At 34.6% G+C, this 22147-nt stretch overlaps 1 protein-coding gene across 2 annotated transcripts in view; it reads right to left on the reverse strand.

Moving 5' to 3' along the window:
* Nucleotides 1-22147, reverse strand: part of LOC145913097 (dynein axonemal heavy chain 7-like) — a 34218-nt gene that overhangs the window by 9872 nt on the left and 2199 nt on the right. The window contains exons 6-57 of one of the 2 annotated variants that reach the window (XM_083000631.1): nt 21883-22078; nt 21502-21621; nt 21176-21359; nt 20911-21090; nt 20193-20345; nt 19869-19982; nt 19462-19589; nt 19282-19375; nt 18924-19133; nt 18486-18606; nt 18107-18269; nt 17800-17935; nt 17536-17664; nt 17322-17456; nt 17115-17263; nt 16661-16847; nt 16131-16261; nt 15664-15791; nt 15346-15479; nt 15060-15200; nt 14441-14653; nt 13928-14037; nt 13527-13695; nt 13281-13473; nt 12856-12961; nt 12431-12575; nt 11938-12138; nt 10849-10914; nt 10024-10170; nt 9596-9745; nt 9116-9298; nt 8605-8784; nt 8268-8399; nt 7615-7847; nt 7030-7216; nt 6608-6763; nt 6350-6447; nt 6076-6273; nt 5602-5821; nt 5392-5535; nt 4723-4892; nt 4369-4510; nt 4102-4269; nt 3818-3944; nt 3228-3346; nt 3041-3151; nt 2717-2902; nt 2302-2424; nt 1566-1824; nt 1043-1163; nt 702-849; nt 199-339 (exon numbers count right to left, since the gene is read on the reverse strand). In XM_083000631.1, coding sequence (XP_082856757.1) covers nt 199-339; nt 702-849; nt 1043-1163; nt 1566-1824; nt 2302-2424; nt 2717-2902; nt 3041-3151; nt 3228-3346; nt 3818-3944; nt 4102-4269; nt 4369-4510; nt 4723-4892; nt 5392-5535; nt 5602-5821; nt 6076-6273; nt 6350-6447; nt 6608-6763; nt 7030-7216; nt 7615-7847; nt 8268-8399; nt 8605-8784; nt 9116-9298; nt 9596-9745; nt 10024-10170; nt 10849-10914; nt 11938-12138; nt 12431-12575; nt 12856-12961; nt 13281-13473; nt 13527-13695; nt 13928-14037; nt 14441-14653; nt 15060-15200; nt 15346-15479; nt 15664-15791; nt 16131-16261; nt 16661-16847; nt 17115-17263; nt 17322-17456; nt 17536-17664; nt 17800-17935; nt 18107-18269; nt 18486-18606; nt 18924-19133; nt 19282-19375; nt 19462-19589; nt 19869-19982; nt 20193-20345; nt 20911-21090; nt 21176-21359; nt 21502-21621; nt 21883-22078 — 7979 coding nt within the window. Of the gene's footprint in view, nt 1-198; nt 340-701; nt 850-1042; nt 1164-1565; nt 1825-2301; nt 2425-2716; nt 2903-3040; nt 3152-3227; nt 3347-3817; nt 3945-4101; nt 4270-4368; nt 4511-4722; nt 4893-5391; nt 5536-5601; nt 5822-6075; nt 6274-6349; nt 6448-6607; nt 6764-7029; nt 7217-7614; nt 7848-8267; nt 8400-8604; nt 8785-9115; nt 9299-9595; nt 9746-10023; nt 10171-10848; nt 10915-11523; nt 11560-11937; nt 12139-12430; nt 12576-12855; nt 12962-13280; nt 13474-13526; nt 13696-13927; nt 14038-14440; nt 14654-15059; nt 15201-15345; nt 15480-15663; nt 15792-16130; nt 16262-16660; nt 16848-17114; nt 17264-17321; nt 17457-17535; nt 17665-17799; nt 17936-18106; nt 18270-18485; nt 18607-18923; nt 19134-19281; nt 19376-19461; nt 19590-19868; nt 19983-20192; nt 20346-20910; nt 21091-21175; nt 21360-21501; nt 21622-21882; nt 22079-22147 lie in introns of both variants that reach the window. The other variant, XM_083000632.1, reaches the window with a different exon arrangement.

A 22147-nucleotide genomic window follows, 5' to 3' on the forward strand; every position in this document is an offset into this window, starting at 1 on the left:
ACTTTTTAAAGGGTTTTTAAATTCTTGACAAAAAGTGTTTGTAACAGTACATCAATAATGTGTGGTACGTAGACCGAATAGCATAAATTTTTTTGGCATGTATCCTCATTTGAGTAATGCAGCCCTGCTTTATGATGATGGTGGATTTGTGTTACGCAAATATTACACTTTTTTAGAAGTTAAGTCTTATATTGAGACCTGGTTTTCTAGGTCAGCTTTCTTCTGTTTGTTGAACTCAAGTTTGTCTTCAAGGTTTTTCAGTTTATCTTGAACCTCTTTAAGTGCTGCCTGTTTCTTTCTTAAGCTGCCCATAGCTGTTGCCAATTCACTTTCAGCTCCCTGTTAAAATTTTGCAATAAAATGATATTGAATTATATAATTTTTTTTAAGTCGGTAAGGCAGTGCTTCCCAACCAGTGGGTCGCGAAGCTATTTCAGGTGGCTCACATTTCTAAATGTTACAGTTTTTTATTAGATCTTGAAATTATTGCATTATCTTTACATAACATTCGTTTGGTCATATCTCATTGTGGGCCGCACAATAAAACTTGCATTAAAAGTGGGTCGCGAACTGAAAAAGGTTGGGAAGCAGTGGGGTAAGGTTGCTAAGCCTCAGAAACATTTTAACTTAGTTAGTTTGTAACGGGCCATATGTGTAAGGTGTCTATATGTCGACCAGTACATTAGCTGAGCGTTACATACCTTCAGCTTTATCTTTTTCGGTGCAACAACCTTGGCCACTTTGTCATACGAGTCCATGGCCCTCACCCACTTACACAAACCTTCACATGCAGTTGATGCATTCCGAATCTTTTCAGGTATAAACTCAGGATTTGGAATGTACTTGGCCCTGTTAAATGTAAAAAACTAGAATATGAAGTGACAAAATATGATGCAGGCAAACACATCTTTATTATTCAGAATAAAAAACATGGACTTCGGTGCATAAAAATGTTAATTTTATCCATTTTTTTAGAAAAATAGAGCATTTTAAACAGTGGGAAATATGAATAGCAAGACTGGGAAAAGGTACAACAACAAACCGAATTATTTTCATGTATGCAGGTGCGATATTGTCCTTGTCATATTCTTTAAGACCTTGCAGAAATTTCATGTCACCAAGAAGCTTCTTAGATGGCGCCCAGTAATCCTCAATCTTTTTTCCTAAAACAAAGTTAAAACATAAATGACAATAATCGAGAAAAAAATTGTGTTTTTAGTTAATATCCAGTTTTAACACATTTCAATTTGTGCAAATGACTGCAACAGAACTGAACAATATCTCCAAAAGGCAAAATTGAATGGGCACCAATAAATTCATACAGCTAATCGATTAAGGCACCATTTAAATGAACCGCAGGAATGAAAGTACCATTTTGGCAGAAAATATACAGCACAAATTGGGCTTTGTGAATTGATGATGATCAAAATAATTTTAACTAATATAAATTTAAAAACCTTTGAGTTGAGGTAAAAGTTTTACTGCTGCATAAATAAAATGGAACGTAATGAAAAGTGAATTCATTAAGTTCAGTCAACCAATAATAAACATACAGTATCACATACCTGAACCAGATGGATCCGGAATACGATCTGGTTTTATTCCTTTCAAAATACAAATTGTCTCCATAGTCAATTTGACAGGAGCAGGTGGATTTTTCATAGCTTTGACAAGAGTAATATCATTGGGAGTCAATGTATTTAAGGCAGCCAAGGCAGCCTCAAGCACAGGAATAGCTTCAGCAAGATCAGCATCACATTCATCTTTAATGCCTTTGGCCACTTTGGCCTGTTCATTAGCAATGGCTTCATCTGCTTTTACAACCTATCATGGCAGAAAAAAATAGAAAAATATAAATCCTGTTATGTAGGAACATAACTGACGGTTTTGTAAATCTGAAAAACAAACAAAATAGCCAGTGGCATTGGCTATTTTGTTTATATTGAAGCCTATTATTGTTGTTGTCAATTGTCCTTATTTCAAAAGTGAGATATTTTTAGGTGCAACATTCAACATTATCATTCCGAAATCGACCTTTGCTAATGCCACTTGTTGTGCGTGACAGGGGGGAAACTTCATGTTTGCAAAATTACTACATAAAATAACCTTGTGTCAATTTTTAGATGCAGACACAAGTAAATGGTAATGTAAACTATGTATATTAATGCAGATATGGTATGGAACAAACAGGGTTATAAAAACAATTTGGATTATTTGAAAATCTGTTTTGTTTATTAAATAGGAAAAAATTTAAGATAAAATAAGTTAAACAAAAAAGGGTAACAGAGTCTGGTTCCAAACCTTTTCCACTTTTGCAACTTCCACACTCTCCCTCTCAACGTTGATCATAATCTCGTCCACTTCTGCACTGGCCACCACTAGCTGGGGCTGAAGTTCCCTCAGTTCTTTTTGCATGTCAGCAACCTGTATGATTTGTAATTCAGCTACATTATTTTTATAATGATGTCAGTTTTGTGGTGGAACTCATATTTTTTTTTTACAAATTTTTTTGTAATACTTTTCCCATTCTTTATTGTTTGATATATTTGGGACTGCATTTGTTTTCCAAACAAAACGTAGTAAACTAAATAAATTAAAAAAATTAAATAAGGCAGACATATGCATTTCTCATCAAATGAATTCCTTTTTTTCTAAAAATTGCTACTTTTGGTGACTGGTAAACATTTAACTAAGAAACACTGCTTTTGAATTTCACCTGGGAAGCAGCAGAGTTGAGTTTTTCCAAACCAACTTCATATCTCTTCTTCATTTTGTGTACTTCAGTTCGCTTTTTACCAAGCAAGACTTTGAATGTTGAGATTAGTTCAAGATAGGAGGTGGGCGTGACATAGTTATGACGCTGAAGTTCAACAAGGAACCTCTCTGACAATGCACGGGTGGACTAAAAATATAAATTAATGTTAACCTAAAACAGCAGAATAAAGTGCTTGAATTTAGTTTTGGCATATATGTTTTTATATATGTGGCATATGTAAAAAACAATAAAAAAGAAGCAAGGTTACAAAAATCAGGTGCTTACAGTATGGAATTTCTTGCACATATCAATACATCCAAGTCTGTGGGCATCTGACATTTCAACTTCTTCAAGGAAACGTGAGGCAACAGCTGTCAATGCATCTTCTGGCCATGACTAGAAAAGTGAATCACACATATGGTATTGCATCTGAATCTTAGCTTTTATCATAAAAACAGGAAGCCATATATACCTGGAACCAATCAATGGTGCAGCAGTTAACCAGAGAAGGGAATTTTCTCAGTCTGGTTCTAAAAGCATCTCCAATAGGACTCATTGCCAACACCACATGCAGTTGATCTCTGCACCGATCTGTTAAAACATAGAGTATCTTATCCTATTGAACAAATTTGACAGATTTTAACCTGAAAATATAAAGTATGAGGTGAAAATTGTCATGGCAATTGCAATAAAATGGGGGGAATTAACAAGAATAAGAAAAATCGATTAACAAGAATAAGTTATGTACAAGCAATGAGCCAATATGGATCTGAGAGCTGATGATAGTTGTCCCCACTATTTCAAGTCTTATTATGCAGTTTGTCAGTGAAATTGGTCTAGCCAGCTAACTTAATCAGACAGAAACTATTACAGTTTGTGGTGACCGTCAGTCGACGTCTGGTCAGTTAACCTGCAAAACCAATGTCAGTCACCAGCTGCACTGTTGAGACCTGATAGGTTGAAACAGTGTGCACAACCGTCTTTAGCTTCTATGTTATATGATCCACAATATTTATATGTATTTTGAATAAAAATGTGGTGATTTTTAGTTATAGGTTTTACCGACAAACAAGCTGAAAAGAGCGTTCGGTGTTCCATCAGTTTGCTTCGACTTTTCTCTTTGGCGATCAACCTGCCTCATTTTATCAATAATTTCTTGCTTCTCATCAATGGCAAACAAGTTGGGAACCTGGGAACATAAATGCCATAAAACTATTAATTCATGCAACATTTAGGCACCATGTGCAGTTAAAATTCATAAAACGGTTGGTCTTCCTTTGTAGGAAAAATCAAAATGAAGAAACTATTGTGTGATAAATTCTTCGGAAGTTGGGTGAAAAACTTACTTCCCCTGCATTGAGTAAGTTGTTAATGTCTTCCAGAAAACTTTCCTCTTTGATCTGTGTGTCAGTGAATAGAAAACTCCCATGTTGTTCACCTTCAGTGGATTTTCTGAGGATGACTTTCAAGTCCTCTCTCCATTCAGTGGATGTGTAACCCTTGGATATCTCAACCTGTTGAACAAAGTTCAAACAATAAAGGGCTGGTATATTAATGCATGTCTTAACGACAAAAAAACTCACAAGGAATTTTGATTTGTTCACTGAACATACCTGAAACAGTTCATAGTCAGCCATATGCGATGCAAGTCTTGTCAAAGATTGCCTGCCAGAGCCTCCCACTCCAACGAGTAATGCATGACTTCTTGGCTGCTTTAAGATTCGAGATATGCGACACACATGCTCAATAGCAAATCTACATAAAAAAAAAGATTCTATTTCAAAAAGTGATGCTAGGTGATGCCTAAAACAAATGAGGGTTTTTTCCTATACAACTTGTTGAAAAAATCAGATACAAAGTCTTTGTTGCCAATAAGACGTGATTCCAATACTTTATCAAAGAGTTAAAAAAACACTTTTATGATGTCAAAAAACACTGGAAGTTGCAGGTGTTTAATTAAATATCACCTGAAGATTACAAGATTCATTGGTTTCTTGCTCATGTTGTTAAATTCTTCCAGATGACCTTCAATGACCTCCCTCAGTTTGTCAACATTTTCCACCTCCATGTAAAGTTTGTTTTCATTTTTTGGTGTGAAGTCGCAGTACATCAAGCTGCGCAGATCATCTTCCACCACCTGTTATCACACAGAGGTTGTTTTATAACAATTGCTTTCAAAAGTCAAAATGAAACATTGTGGCATGTTTAAATATTTGCATTCTGTGTGGATATTGACTGGTGGTATTCGGATTTGACCAAATATGAGTCTTTTCTGATTGGCACATCCCTAATAATCATAAAGTATTTTTCAATATTGTTTCTAGAAAGGCCATAGTTTTACATAACAGTTTGTAGGAAAAGAAGTGCTTTAATACACCAAGCTAAATTTGTAGTGTTTAATATGGTGGTTCTCAAAGAGGGGTTTGTATCTCAACCATGGGGCCTGGTAAATTTGTGGTAGGGCACATCGGTTAAAGAGACAATGAACCAATCTTTTGGCCTGTCTATCATTATCATAGCATTTTTTTCTTTTAAGATGACTGCAAATACAAAATGTAAGTAGAAAGCATTTATAGCTGGTTTTTAGTCTGGGTAAAAACAAGAGTTAGAACCACTTGCCATTAACAATATCTCACCTTTCCATCATTGTCGAAGTCCAGTGACTTGAAAAGGGTGTCAAAATCAGCATTGAGGTGTTTGGAGACCACTTCCCTAACGTAACCAAACAACCATGATTTGTCCTCAGCATCTACAAGACGATCGTAGTAGACTCTCATTACCTATTAACAAAATAAACTCGTCACCAAACTTTGTAAGCTAAACTTTTTATACCACCATAGCTTTACCTCATGGACCCACAGTTTTTTCACAGCATCAATATCAACAGCAGATAGTGGCACACACAAGCAAACACCACCAATTATTCTGCTGTAGTCGCGTAAGTTAAAGAGGTAGTGGGATTTTGCCGGTGTGGGCAGCAGATTCTTAGATGCTGACACATAGATATCGGCTGTGGCAGCAACAAGCATGGGTATAACAGCCAGGAATTCCTTTTCAAATGCATGTCTGCAATATTTTAAATTATATTCACCACCTCTTGATTTAACTGCAAGAGTTTTACATAACAATCCAAAAACACTTAATTTTAAACTACAAATGACACTAATATAAGGCTATTCTTAGATTTTGTTGTAATTATGTTTGAAACAAGATGCTTTTTGGTGCAAAAGCATGGTGGAGGAAAAATTGGTGTATGACATTTTTTAATGCAAATGTTTCCAATACAAGCAGTAATTCTTCATACACTTGTTATTATTTACCTGATTGCAAAATGCCAGTTAAGGATTCTGGTATAAATTGTTGATTTTGCTTCATCATCAAACACATTGATGGTGACAGTATTGAAGTGACGCAAAAAGCGAGCTGTAATTGGGTTTCTTCCACCACCAGGTGGCCCCATTGCTGCCATAAGCTGAATATCAACCAACTTAATCATAGTACAGTCGCTCAAGTCATACCTAAAACATTGTTCAAACACGATTACTCAATTATTTAAACACAATAAAGTAATTATTATCATAAAAAACACGTTACCAGTTCCAGTGATCAAGCCATTGTCTGAGGAGTTCGATTGGAGGTTGAGCTCCATAAACCTCCCGCTGAGGCATGTTTATATCATCAACAAACACAACCTACATAAGAAAACAAAATTTACCAGACCTATCACAAATTTGGAGCAAAATATAAGTTTTTACCAAATGCTAATATACATTAAGTTTGCCTTGCGATGCCAAACATCATTGTATGTTCCCAAAAGAATTTTTACAGATTTATTTTTATGTTCATGCTTACTGTTCTTTTTCCCAGTGGTGGGCCATAAACACCCTTTCTTCTCTTGTCAAGTTTGGACATAATTATGTCCTGTGTCTGTTTAGCAGTTGTCTGAGCTGAAAAGTTAATGTTCATTGGCTTGTATGCCTCCATGTCCAGTTGATTCATGAGAAAGTTCTGTAGTGAAACAAGAGATTTGCAACAATTTAAAAGAAAATCTGTTTTTTAATTATCATGATTACCCTTTGAAAGGCGCATACGTTGATGCAAAAGTAATGTCAGAAAAACACTTATTTTACACTGTATTGATGTATTCCATTACAAGCTACCAATATGTTGTTGATCAATGTGATGTAAGTTATGACAATTTGCTACATTACGCTTTCTTCACACTGATACATTGTTTACACTGTAAATTACACAGTACAGCAGTATTTACTTACATTAATGTACACTGATTTGCCAGTGCCAGTTGGTCCCACCAAAAGCATGGGCATTTGATGTGTGATCAGCAAACTGATTAGATGTGAATATCGCACTGTGTCCAAAGTTGGAATAAGAATTTCATTGAAAGTGATGTCCTTTGGCAGAGGTGGTGCATTTTTAATGCTCTCTGTCCACTTTTCCCATCTGTTACAATGTATGTATTGGTATGTAAAGAAGGTTCAGTGACTACAGGAATTCGTTGGACTTGTGCTTTTATTTGATAAACATAAATTAATTTACAGAACATTTTTTCTCTTGGAAAGTTTCCATGATTTAAATTGACCAATAGTTATTTGCATTGGCATGTGGTACAATAATTATGTTTGTCATAGTCTGCAAATTTGCAATTGCCTGTGATGCCAGTGCACCTAATGATGAATACAAGGACTAGTCGCCAAGTGAGAACTTCCCAGTGGGGCGATCCTGCCTTGTCATGTGGTACTATGCAACAGTTCTGCTTAGATTATTTTATGCTTGAAAAACATTGAGAAAAGATTATAAACCAACTTTAAGAAATTTGGCACTAAAAAAACACTTCCCACCTTCCCATTCCTTCATTGATAAACTTCCAACTGAAGACATCAGCAGTTCTGGGAATTGGAGCAGAGAAGGATTTGCTTGGAGGAGGAACAGGATCAATGATGTGATACAATTTCTTTGTTTCCTCGCTGAGTGGCCCGTCCATTATCTCTCTCATCAGGTGATCAAACTTAGCTCTGCTGTCGGCATCGCTTGTTGCACCGAGAGACCAAATGTATGAGAACAGGAAGATTCCCTTCAGAATTTTTAGGTATGAAAGTCAATGTAGGGTTTATAAGTGTGGCATACTAAACGGTAAAAGTAAATAAAAAAATTACCGGAACGATTTAATTTACACAAAAAAATAAACCATCTGTTTTCCTATTTTAGGTGAAATTCCTCAAATAAATTTACTAAATTTAGGTTTTTCATAACTATTTGGGATACACCAGCTGTTCTTACTGGAAAGGTGTAACAATAAGAATTGTTTTACCAGAATGGCCTCTGTACTATTTTGGGTTACTTCAACCACTGGGCATAAAAATAGGCAAACAATGAATGTAGATAGAAAATTGTGCAATGTTCAATATCTCAGTGCGCAACCAAAGAAACACAATTAAATAAAAAAATAAAGTATTTATATGGAAGTGAATTGTTTTAAGTTCATTTCTTCTACCTCAATCCAGGCAATAACTTCTCTTTGGTCCATTGCTTTAATCTTAGCTGGGTCTTTGAAATCATCCATTTGAGCCTCCATCAGTTTCATTAGTGCCACAGCTAGATTGGTATTGTTGGTGGGTGATAGTTCCTAAATTAGGAAACATAGAATGTTTATTTGTTAGATTTTTAGCTAATGAGTAAAAGTCAATTTATTATGTTGATGTTACAAAAAATAACATAACATTTCTGCGTTTAGTGATAGATATGCACAGTACTACATAGCCTACTCCGACAAAATTAGGAATTTTCCCAATAGTAAATTCTTATAGAAATTCCCATGTGTCATAACATACCTTGGCTCCACTCTTTCTGAGCCATTGTGTAACAGGTATCACCATTCTGTCAAAGAATCCAGTGATAAGTTCTTTGTGTTCATCGGTGATTCCAGGTGGCAATGTCTTCAGCCATGAGATAAGTAGAGGTCTCCACCCAAGCATGTGAGGTTCCATGTAAATCATACCACATCTTGACACCTGAACATACAGATCACAAATCACACAATTACTCGTTATAGCATATGTTGTTTAACACATGTTCAGAATCTGCACATGTTAAACTTAAAAAGATTTACATGATAAATCATAGTCACAACTTCTCACAAACTAATTGCTTTTTGCATGCAAGGAAAAACAAAACATACAGACGACAAATGTCATTAATTTGTCTAAAAAGTTTACTTCTTGTGTAAAGACTGCATGTTTCAAATGTTATGCAATACTCATGACCAAACACATTCTGTATAAAGCTGATCTTATAAACAGATTGCTGTTTTGTAAAACATAGAAAACAAAAAATGAGATGTACAGTGGCTGGGGAAGCAACTTCCAAATCCTGGGGTTCAAAAATCAAACTCATCGGGGGGGACATCTGAATAATTTCACCGGACATTAGACAGAGTTTCTTGTTGTCATCAAGCACAGTGTTCATGTTTTCAATCCAAATGGCATCAACTGGACCATCAAATATCAACCATTTTCTGTCTGGGGTCTGAAACACAGTATGTCGTTTTTTTTTAAATATATATTTACAGGTTTTGTGACAAGTTTTATATTATTAGGACTGGTTTGAATTTGTTTCTGAATGCAAAAGTTGTCATTACTGTAATGTAGACATAAGAAAAATAAAAAAATACAAACTTCCCGGAAAAACAATTTCACTTCTTTCGATAAAAAAAGTAAACTGGTAAAATAGAAATAATATTGTGATAAATCATTGTTAACATGCCACAAAACACCATTTAATTTAATCCCAAGAAGTGTATTAGAGTAGGAAGTAGTGATTCACCTGAGAGGAAGCAAATGCTCTGTAGCTCACAGCCAAAACACCATCAGACCATTCATGGGATATTGGGTCAAATGAACCATACAGTTGACCCATAGTGACTGCTTTTGGATTGAGGACGGTAATCTGGACTTTGTTTTCATCCATAAGACCCTGCAATTTTAAAACAACAATAATATTTTGAAATAATCTATGAAACAGTGTTTTTTAGCTTTGTAGGGACATGACACTTTTACAAAACACATAATTTTAAAACAAGGTCAAATTAAAATATATTAAAACAAAGTCATGAATAGTCAAATTCACATGCATTAGCAAGCAGTTTGAGAAAGTCCAGTTTAAGTAAAACTGTCTAAAAACTCCTATGGTTTATTTTTATAAAATTTAATTGGTTTTAAAAATAATTTAGAGAATTAGTTTTATGTTCCTACCTTTTCATGAATTTCAGTTAATGCTCCAGCCAAAATGCGATAAGCACAGGTTTTTCCACCAAATGGTTCCCCCACTATCATGAAACCGTGACGTACAATTAACATTTCATAAATCTGCAGAATCTTTTGTGTGAAGAAGTCTGTCATCTGTTTAAAATAATCAGGTATTTAGATACTGCTGCTCAGTGGTATTATAGGTAATCACTTCGACCAATCTCTATGAAAAAAGTTGAACAACATTATATAATTTGGTTAAACTTATAAATTTACAGTGGCAATGTATATATGATTCTGTTGCTTAGGATTAATAATTCAAGCAGTTTAAATTTTCCAGATAAGTTGCCTTTATTAGTTTTATAAAACTGAAATAAACATGAAATACTAAATACATGCAATGATCTAACAAACATGCACTACTGACATCTACAGCCTATACAGCACTTAATTCACAATCCTCTAGTGGTTGGATATGCTAGATCACATAATCATAATTATAAATCACACAATCCTAATTCTGTTTTTTTGGGGGGGCAACCAATTTGGTAGACATAAAAAAGAAACAACACATATTTCATTAAAAGTATGACAATACTGTCCCCATAATTCTATATCACTAAATTTAATCAATCGTTTTCAGGCAGTTGTTAATTTTACTCCTAAAAATACAAACAGTTTTCAAATGCAAATTACATCAGTGAAACTGATCTCAAATTATTTTTTCCTAAACAGTGCATGTTTTGATTTATCAAAGACTCTCAGTCTGCGTAACCATGCCAACATGGCAGCATGCCTATCATGCTTCATTCAATGACTGAATTTGTTTACCAGGTCTTCAAAGCCAGCACTTGCCATCATGAATGGCATTTCTGGGTTGCATGTTCCTGGAGCCCACTGAATCAATTTAAACAAAACACCAAACCTTTAAACTGTGTCAGCCCACCATGTCCCAAGGAAAGGTGGCACAATTGCACACAAGGTAAAAAAAAGATCAATAAGTAAGTTTCCAAAATGACAAAAACTTGGTCAAAATGTTTTGGGTCATAAGGCTAATCACCATACAGACAACTGGAAACGACCTGCTCTTGCTAGGTGGTAATGCCTGATCTGTCCTGTCTTGTCAAATTTACTCACAAAGAGTGATTGAAGATCAACCTCAGTGCATTTTTTTAATTTTTTTTTTATCTATTTGAATAAGCAAAATTGTAATGTTTCTGTGAAATTTTAAAATAAAAGATTGCACTGACTCTGACTGTAATCACTCTTTGTAATTATTTTGGAAATCCTATGACAATGAACTAATAAGTACACAGATATTTTAGAATTTTTTTTTTTTAAGTGAGACTCCTTCACTAAAAACCTGAAAAGAAGTTAAATAACTACCACACTTCGCCACACAAAAGCTATAAGCAAAGTAGGGGAACACATTTGCATTAGTAAAACACAGCACACTTGAAGCCATGGTTAAAATCTGAAGCGGAGGAACAGCCCTTCACACTTTACCTCTTTAGTAACTCCGGGACCTTCTTCACTTTCAAACTAGTGTAGTAAATAAGTAGTAATAAGACGAAAAAATATGTAGGACATACTGTCATACGAGTTTTTTTTTACAATTCAGTGTTTTTTTTTCTTTGCTTGTCTCTTACATTTTCCTTTGTCAAGGAAAAAGATAATTAAAACATAAATCTGTGAATTCGTTGACAAACACTACGTAAATAAGGAAGCGTTTCAAACACAGTGTCCTCATCAGAGAACAAATGTGTCAGAAAATTCACATCTCTGGAATTTCGCTTTAAGTTTATATTATGGTCCTCAAGTTAAGTATTTTCCAGCTGACTAATTATTAAAAAAAAAAAAAAGAAAAAGTGGTCAAAAAGAGCAGCAGAAAAGAGCGTATTTTTTGTTCATAAATTTTACCTGGAGATTCATTTTGTCACATTGGTTTTTAATTGCAGCCAGCAAGTGAGTATAGTCAGGTTTGGGAAGCTTAACTCCCGGGAACAAATCAGATGTGATGCCGTTAAAGAGAGGGAGATCGTGAGCCAAGAACTTGGGCAAGTTGACGTCAATGATGGATCTCAACATCAGAATGTCTTCATTCTCCTCAGGGTAGGCAAGCTACCAATAAAATATTTGATGAAAAAAAAAACAATTTTAGATAATTTTGTGGAAACAAACGATTTTAACAATATATTGATTTTACCCAGTGGCATTCAGAAGGTTCATGTGAACCCCTTTATAGAATTTGTGAACTGGTTGTTTACCAAAGAAACCCATTTTTATGATTTATAATTATTGAAGGACCTAAGATGTAACAACTGAAAATAAACAAAACTATAAGAAAACCCCCCAAAATACGTTTGTTACACAAAATCTAACTTCTTTGTGAAACAGTTTGGATAGAAAATACCTTCAAATTGGCTGCCGCAGTGAGCACAGACTTTACAGCTCTCATTCCATAATCGTAGTGATGTTGTGATGAAAGCTGTTCAGAGCAAAGCCTGTATGTTGCCACAATCTTCACAGACAGTGGTCGGGCATTCACAAAACCACAACTGATATAAAAACAGAAAGTTTTTAGAGTTACGATAAAAATCAGGAAAAAACAATTTTAAGAGACCTATGGGTGAAAATGACACCATAAATATTGAGAAAGTTAAGTTTGTTTGTTTTTTTGGGGCATGCATAAATAAGTTTTATTGTATTGCAGTACTATGCAAAATTTAAAGCTTTTTAATTAGTTGTTTAAAATTATCTGTTTTATTTATAAGCTTTAAAAATAACATAAAAAAATTGTACAAATTGCTAAAACAAAAGTTCAGCTATTATTTATACCTGTAAAGCATAATTTCAGATATCATGGCATAATCCGGTACCATCATAGCCACTGGTCTGAACAGAGCTTTTAGGTTGTCAGGCAACTCAGATCTCCCAGCATAACCTGAATCAAACACACATTCAACAGCCTGTTATTTCTTGAATTATTTTGTCAATTAAGTAGTCACATATCAGTTACCAGCGTTATTTTTCCAACCCCATTTGTTATGTGTGCGGGTTGGAAAAGGTGGTAACTTCACATACAAAATTACAACATAAACAAAACTTATGTCTGAACACAGTTATTCAAAAAATAAACCAACTACAGCAATACATAGTTAAGTGTAAATTTTACATTTGAGGAACAAGTCTATTCAGGAAATCAGCATTTTTACAGTAATATACAATCAATTACATTTGGATTGTGCTTAAACTGAACAGACCTGGATTCATGGTGATAAATACAGCACATGTTCTGTTCAGCTTAATTTCTGTTCCCTCAAAGAGCAAAGTGTCATTTCCAGATTTAATTCCAGACTGAATTGTGAGAATTTGTTGAGCAACAACGGACAACACTTCCAAATCAATGCGATTGAACTCGTCGAAGCATGACCAAGCTCCACATGAGGCCAGACCCTAAAACAATTAACATTTATCATAAAAGTATATGCATTCTTTGCGATCTTTACCTTAAAGAACTTTCCGAGGGCAATATAATCCAGTCCATCAGAACAATTAAACACAACACACTGCTTTGCAATGGCTTTGGCAAGATCTTTGGTTGTTTCAGTCTTTCCAGTTCCAGCAGGGCCCTCAGGAGCTCCACCAAGGAAAAGATTTAGAGCACCAAATAGTGTTCTGGAACCGCATTGTTTTAAGTAAAATATGGATCACTTGCAAGTTTTATGCCATGTCCACTTCATTACCAATAATTAATCAGACAAGCATTCAATTTATAAATATAAGCAGGGAACCATACCATGCTTATTTATAAGATTTGAGGTCATAAAATAGAAATGTGCTTCTTTCTGAACAACATGCCTATTTTTGGTTCTGACATATAGTAACCCTGGGCAAAATGTTGCATTACCTGTAGCATCTGTCAGTAAGTGGGGTGATGACAAGACGTGGTGTGTTGCCAAGGTATTCATAGCCATATGCAAGACCAGCATTGATCATTCTTGTCTGCATACTTTCTTCCTGTAACAAAGTATTTTGTTGTTATCTTGGTGTTGAGAGGAGCAAAGGTAAAGTAAAAGGTGTGAAAGGCAAATGCAGCCAGTGCAACAGTCACTAACTGCACTGATGAGACCTTATAGGTCAAAACAGTGTGAATTACTGTCTGCAGCTCTCAGTGATTATTATGGCTCTTTTGGATATGTAAATGTATTACGAATGTAAAGTATGCATAAAAGTCACTACAAATACATAAATTAAAAATTGCAATATACAAGCCAATAGCAATAAAGTAATGGCAACATATTTTTCCTTTAGTTTAATTTTTTTGCACAATATAACCCATAGTAATGTCTGTTTGCAAACCTATGGTGTAAAATGTTTTTTCACAATAAATGTAGTAACACTGATTTTTATGTTTGCAAACCTCCCAATAGTATCTGAGCTGAGAAAGCCAGGCAAAGTCATCTTCTGTTTGAATTTTATTTTTCACAAGATCAGCCAGGACATCACGAGCATGAACATCCAACACAATCAACGCACCCAGGGTGACACGATTTTGTTTGGACAACTTGCCGCGGACAATCACAACAATGTCAGAAATTTGAGAGTTGCTCTCTTCCAGATATGCTTGCATTGCCTGAAAAACAAATTAACAATGCATCTTTGCTTGGCAATTCATCTGGCAAGACTGTCGCTAGTTACCAAGGTGCACTGATGTAACCAAATAGGTTGATACAGGGGCTCTGTCTACAGGTTACATAAACATTATTGGTACCATTGATGAGGAATTAAAAGTCTGCACGTTTTATCATTGTTTTGACAGACTGTGACCAGAATGGTTTCTTTCATCAACTTTTGAATTTCTATATTACTTAATTTCTAGTTCTAATATAATGCAAAATATCAACTTATTGCATTGTTTGGTTTGCTAAATGATATTAACAGCAAAACATACTTTTATGGTGAAATACAGATATCATCACTACAGTATGTGGTTTGATGTGTATATGGAACAGAAAAAATTAAAATTATGAATAAGGCACCTCGGGCCCAGTTCTCAGAGCCTTGTGAACACTGTCAGTCCAGTATTTCTGTGTGACACAAAGTACAGCTTGACCCGGCCATTTCTTCACCCATTCTGTCCGAGGTTCAACTATGTAGGCATCCAACGAGTCAGCAATTACCTGCAGTTTGAAATTACATTGAATGATAATAGTTATTTTTTTTAAGTTCATGTTAAAAAAAATATATTTTCAACATTACAATGTCAGAAAATTGCCATAAGTTTGTTAAAAACAATGTATAAAAATATATTACTACAGTCTGTACCTTTCTAATACTTTTGACCATGTCTCCTTCAAGTTCCAACAACCATTTCTCTACTTGCCCTCTAGCTTTGGCAGTGGATATCTGGTCAACCAACTGCACAATCTCACCTTCTGAGCTTTTGATGTGAGTGATATCTAAAAAACAATCATTAATGTTTACAGCAGGAAATAGACAACAGCAAAAATTGTGTAGGTTTGTGCAGAAATAGGAAAGCTAATTTATTTAAAATCATTTTTCAACTAGATATTTTATTGCAACAATACAAGGAAAGTAAGTTTTTGCACTATGTGGATGACATTTACAGCTAAGTTCTGTTACCCAAAATATCTGTGAATTCGAGGTTGGCAATGCCTTCAAAGCATTTTTTCAAGTGCGGTTGTACACGAGTTGGATCTTTAGTTTCTGACAAAATCTCAAGCAGTTCATCATTGGACAAGAAGAAAAATCTATTAAACAAGTATATGTTAATTGTCACACATTACAATTCTTTAAAAACATCACATAATTTTATCCACTATTTAAATGGTTTTCAACACACATACTATTTTTTACATTTGTTTTATTATGTTTGGATCCTCTTTTGGTTTAAGTCCATTGAACAGTTAATTTTTTCCAAAGTTAAATTAATCAGTTCTGCTATATATAAGGGCCTAAGTTTTGCAATTTTAGTCCAATGAAGATCACTACTAAAACACCAAAACATAAAATTGAAGCAATGTAACATCATATTTTTATATCTACTATGATAATATACGTTAAATTTATATAATTCTTTGTGGGGAAACCTTGGAAAATAGAGACGTTTCTTTTCCAAGTATTCGTTGAGGCCTTTTAAAATAAGCTCAAGCAACTCATTGGATTTCTTCAATTTTTCCAACATCTTGTCAATTTCTATCACCACCAACACATGCTTGTCCTGTCAGACAGACACAAGCAAAATTTCCATCAGAAAATTAAACAATTTTTTATCTAAATATATTCTCTAATTGATCTGGGAATTACTACCCCATTCTATTGCAATCACCCTGCTGATTTACACACCCTACTTCAATCAAATAAACGGAAATGCTTATTGCGTTAAGACACTGACAGTGAGTTTTTAAAGTGAAGTTTTGTTTTATGTAAGAACAGACGACAGATTTTTACCTGAAAAAAATCTTATTTTTCCGAAATAAATTTATTTTCATCAAAATTTACCATTTTACTTACAGTACGTTCAACAATAGTTTTCAAAAATTCTTAAATAAATGAAAAAAAATTACTTATTACAGTTTTTTTTGGACAAGGGTTTTTGAACAGATTCAAGTTCACAAACCGTTATTGCTTGCTTCATAATCTCCCTCCAGGTTTTATCAACAGCTGTAAATCTTCTTCCTTCCTCTGGCATCTGTGCCATAATATCAGGGGAGCTGAAGATAGGTTCCAGGTAGAGCCATGTCGCTTGCACTTTCAACCATTCATCCAAAATTTCTTGCAAAAGCAACAACTTCCCTTCCCATGCTCTGAAGAAAACAAGCACTTTTAGGCAATAAAGGCATTGAATGCAAAAAACATGTGCTTGGGTAATAATAACTATATTTATAATTCCTCAATACTGAAATCACATGTTTATTTGTTTACTTAGCAATGTTAGTTTTCAACTGTTTTATGCAACAAATTGTTTAGAGCATGTTACCGAAACACTACATAATGCCTACAGCATAACTTCCTTAAATATTTTTTTTGGAGTATTTTACTTAAGCTACAATATTTTAAAATTGGCTTCTCACTTGATTTCTTCCTCAAATGGTTTGATGAAGGGAGATCCCCTCATGGTCTGTGTTTTGACAATGTGATCGTCAAGCAACATTTGAATGTCGTCAACAGCGGAGAGAATCATTGTACCCGTCTCACGATATGGAATCATGTTAAACTCAACCTGTTTAAAAACGCAATATTTTCACATAAAAACTGGCAAATAATCTCAGATAGTTCACCTCATCCCACTCATTTAACATCTTCTCCATTGCCTTTTCCAGGGAATATTCTTTGCTTGCTGCTTCAGAGATGGATTCAAACTTCTCCAAGTAACTCTCCAGGTTCATGTCAAGGTATTTTGACAAAGTTGAGTCCTGATCAATAAAGGCATGATCAATATTGTTGATTTTGTGAATTAAAAAAAATTTTCAAGGTAATATTGTGTCCTCTGACCTCATCTGGTTTGATTGAAAATCCGACAACTTCCTTGAGTTGTTCCCAATGGCGATCCCTCAAACCTGGGTTGCAAATAGCTTGCACAAGAGGAATGTTCTCCTTGAAGTCGTCCACCTGTGTCTTGGTCTGTAACGCATTTCTAACATTTTAGAACTAAACATTTAGTTATATTCAAAGTACTCTGATTTTCCAAATTAAACAGTGACACATAAGCTGAACTAGGTTCAGAGCTGATATTGGATATTAATAATATTTTCTTACCTTTGCAGCAATCATTTTGGCATTCGGATTATCAGCGAAAGTTTTTTCAAGCTTATACAGTCCTCTCCAGTAATTTCCAATATCTTGCTCCACCGTGTCTGGGTCAACCTTGTCGAATGTGCCATCAATCCATTCTCTGCATTTAAAGAATTCCATTATAAATACTATGGCCCTCGGAAAGCATTGGTTACCACATTTACACAATGATTCGGGAATGATTGGCAAAAATGGGTATTAAGGACCCTCAATCGACTAGTCATAATGACTAACTCATTGTATTGACAAAACAGGAAGTGCCAATACATACTTATGCTTGCTGTTGAATTCCACTGTCGTTTCATACAGCTTCAGGTAAGGTGTGACGGTGGCAACTAGTGTCTTACGAAGTGGATATTGAGATGTTTCCCATCCATATGCTTCTTCCTCAGCATTGAATTGCTCAATCTTTTCAGCAGCTGCTTCAAGTCGGGCTGAAACAAACAAATAATTGTAAGTTTTGTTCAAAAAAATTAACAAAGGTGAATTTATTAAAAAAATCATATTGTGCCGAAGAAAACGCAATCAAAATTTTTTTAACCAATCAAAAAACTTTTTTTTACCAAAATAAAGAGTTTTTATTTATCTTTCTTATCAAAAACATTAAAAAAACAACAATTTACACAAGCAGTTAATAATGTGCTACTAACCAGTTAGGGCCTGTGCCTTTTTCAGGTATCTGTTGACCTCGCTTAGTTCAGCAAATGAGTTGAACTCATCAAGTTGTTTTTGGTATCCTTCCAACTCCTCAGTGAATCTATCTCTACGCAGCTGAATAAACATTAAATTTAAGGTAAAAGTTTGCCACAATATAATACAATATTACTGTAATTACACCACATAAAATCATTGTAAAATGTTTGGAATGTAGTTTCTGTAAAATATGCCTTCCAATTTGTGACATGAAAGCACAGACAAACAAGTTTTAAAATGCCTAAAATCACAACGCTTTTGAAAGCATGTAAAGTCATATCTACTTTCTACAAACATCACTTCAACTTATGGTTTTGTTACAAAATACCTTTAAAGATTTTTTGTGCACCAGGTTATTTTAAGCTCATGTAACAAAATAGTTACAATAAGTTTACCTTCAAACCATCTTGGTATTGTGAAGTCTTGTCATTAACAATTCTTTCATGATCTTCAAACACACGATCCATCCTGGAATGCCATTTGAAAACTTCACTGTTCATTCTCATCTCACGTGGAGTGAAGGATGTGCAGTCAACAAGGAAACCAAGTCGTTCTTTGCAAGTAACGAGCTTCTGTTCCATTTCAAGCATGTCTTTCTCACGAGCCTAATAGAATATAAGTTACAAACTTGTAAAAATTGAAATGTGTGTTTGGTGCATTGAGAAACAAAGCATAACAGATAAAGGTGTGTGTTGCTAATTAACATCACTACTTTTAAGAACCATTATTTTATTCTGTGTTATCATCACTTACTGTTTTAACATAGGCTTGCAGCTCAATCAGTTCATCTGTGTTGCCTGGTGTGGTTAAAGCTTTCTTGGCAATTGTGTCATACTGCTGGCACAATCTAAACAAAATATAGTTTACAGTAATACATTATGAGCAAATGATATGTCACCAACAAGTTAGTATGTTTGTGTTTTAAGCACTTACCTTTCATTTTCCTCCTGGTGCTTTTTGCTCATTTGTGTGAGCATTTTTTGTGCAAGGTTTTCTGCCCGCTTTGCCAATCCACTGATTAGTTCATTGCAATGAAGTTCAAACATTCCCAGACGAATTACCTGTATGAAAAGTATTATGAAAAATATTTAAGATATAAAAGTTCAAATAAAAATCAGAAAGCAATTACATCAATCTGTCACAAAGAAAATATAATTTACACAGAAAGAAAAAAAAACTTCAATTCACATGTGGGTACAAACTAACACTGAAAATTATATTTGTGGTTAGGGATAAGAAAATTATTGTTGTGTAAGAGTCGTGTACACCACAAGATGTTTTAGAGATACAAGACTTGTATAAAAAATATAATTTAAAGAAATAATTTAATGATCTTGTACTTTTCTGCAGTTAAAAGTGATTTCTTCAGCAAGTTTTTGGTACTTTGTCACTTCCTTGATGAACTCTGGAAAGCTGAGGTCCTGGGAAAGCAGTTCTTCCACATCAGCATCAGCCTGAAAAGCACAACCATAAAATTAAATGAACCCAAACCTGCAGCTTTATCTGAACATATGACCTGGGTCACACAAGGAAGTGGCCTTAAAAAGGTTGATTTTATGAAAGAAACTTTCATTTTGTGACACACATAACAACTAGTCTCCTCTGAGAATGATAAGTTCTCCATGGAAACAGTGGTGGAAAATTGTGGGAAATGGAGGTCAGACCTGTTTGCTGGTAAGGAGATGATATTTGTCATACAGCTTCAAGTGTTTTTTCGGTTCAATGCTTTCTTGTGCAATCACAGCACGAATCCTTGCCTTTGCTTCAGACATGATTTCATCCAGAATCACTGGTTTCAGTGTTGTGTTGTTTCCAGACTAAATAAAAAACAGTTTAAATTTGCAAGGAATTTATTACTTTAAGTTAGTTTTTGTTTGGTAATCATGTGTATCTACTTGTTTAGTCTGGAAAACAGCAAAAGTACAATATTTTATGGTTTGCTAGCAACAAAGGCACATATTACCCCCCACACAAAACACAATGTCTTTTGTTCTGGATATAGTATGTGTAACAATAACAACCATTGTTGGGCAGAAAAATATGATCTTTTCATGACAAAAGACTATTGTGGCCTCCAGTAAACGCCATGAGTAAGCAGAATTATGACAGGTCTTTAAATATACTATGTCCAAAATGCAAGCATGTGCATTTATTTCTTTAAATGATAAAAACAAAAAAGAAAATTCCCAGAATATGGATAGGAAATAAAATAAAGAGGATTGATGTATTCAGTGTATTTGAGATCAAATTAATGTTAAAAATAAACAAAAAATGGACAAACTGCATTATACAGGTATTCTTTAAAAGGTTTACCATGGTGTCTATTGTGTAAAAATGATGTCTGCACTCTTTTCTTTGATACAATCAATACTAACAGCTCACCCATTCTGAATACAGTTTGGTTTCCACTCTTGGTATAATTCCAACAGCTTTTATCATCACATCATACACATTGAGTAAAACCAGTTCAAAGTCGGGAAAATCTGGCTCAAACCGGACATTTGTGTTGTCCAATATAAGATGAATCACAAATCCAGAGTGCTCATGAGCGCGTACAGACTCCTGGAAAAAAGTTACGCAAATAACAACAAAATCTCCCTGAATTGATAGTGTCACAAAGAACATAAATATAAACACTATGTCTCACAGGTGGCTGTGAAATGAGGTTCGTGTAATCCTCAACTGACAGAAGACAAAGACTCTGCAGGTGTTCTGTCATAAGAGTGGCTGCACAGTTGAAAAACGATCTCAGCTTTGCTTCATTGTGATTGCTCGGAACTTGTTTGCGTTTGTTGCCTTGATAATAGATGTTCTGCACCTCTGGAAACCATCTGCAAATCATTGCAATGTGCATTGTAAGTGTATCAAACACCAAATAAATCAGGTATGAATTTGGTTTGTAAGAACCCGTACAAACTGCTATACAATTTGTTGCAACAGTATATTAAATAAACAACATTTAAAAATAAATACTTTTTGAGCAATTTGTCTTTTGCTGCTTCGATGTGTCTCATGACAAGAGACTGGAAAGTTTGTAGTTCCATTGATTCCTCCCTACGGTGAAATTCTGTGATGTCCACAAGTCTCATTTTTCTGTTGATAAACCAACAAGAATGTACATCATACAAAATAATCTCTTAAATAAAGCACAAAACACAGAAATATTGTTTACGCTGCAAACCATGTAAGTTTTTGAATCGAACATAAAAGGGCAACAACCTTTTTAACACAATTTATTTCTGCTTCACAATTGATTGTGGACCACTGCATTTTATGCATTTCAATGAGCAGAAATAAACCATTTATTCATTATGTGGCTTGTTGAAGCATGTAATAAGTGGTTGAAATTCTTACCCAAATGACACGTGCCACAAGTCAAGTACTGCCATCATGGTAGGATTGGTGACATTTAGATTTTCACGAATCAGGTTTCCACTGCTCACATATGACTTGTACCATGGCTTTGGAACAACTTCCAGTTCTGCACGATGTGGAGGAAGAACAGGAGCCTCATCCTCTTTTTCACGAGGATCGCGAAGAACGAAATCGACTAAACATATTTAATGTTGCTGATAAATTCATAAAATGGTGACAGTGTCCTTGTTTTACTCATTATTGA

Source organism: Ascidia mentula, chromosome 9, assembly GCF_947561715.1.
Source record: "Ascidia mentula chromosome 9, kaAscMent1.1, whole genome shotgun sequence".
Classification (NCBI taxonomy): Eukaryota; Metazoa; Chordata; class Ascidiacea; order Phlebobranchia; family Ascidiidae; genus Ascidia; species Ascidia mentula.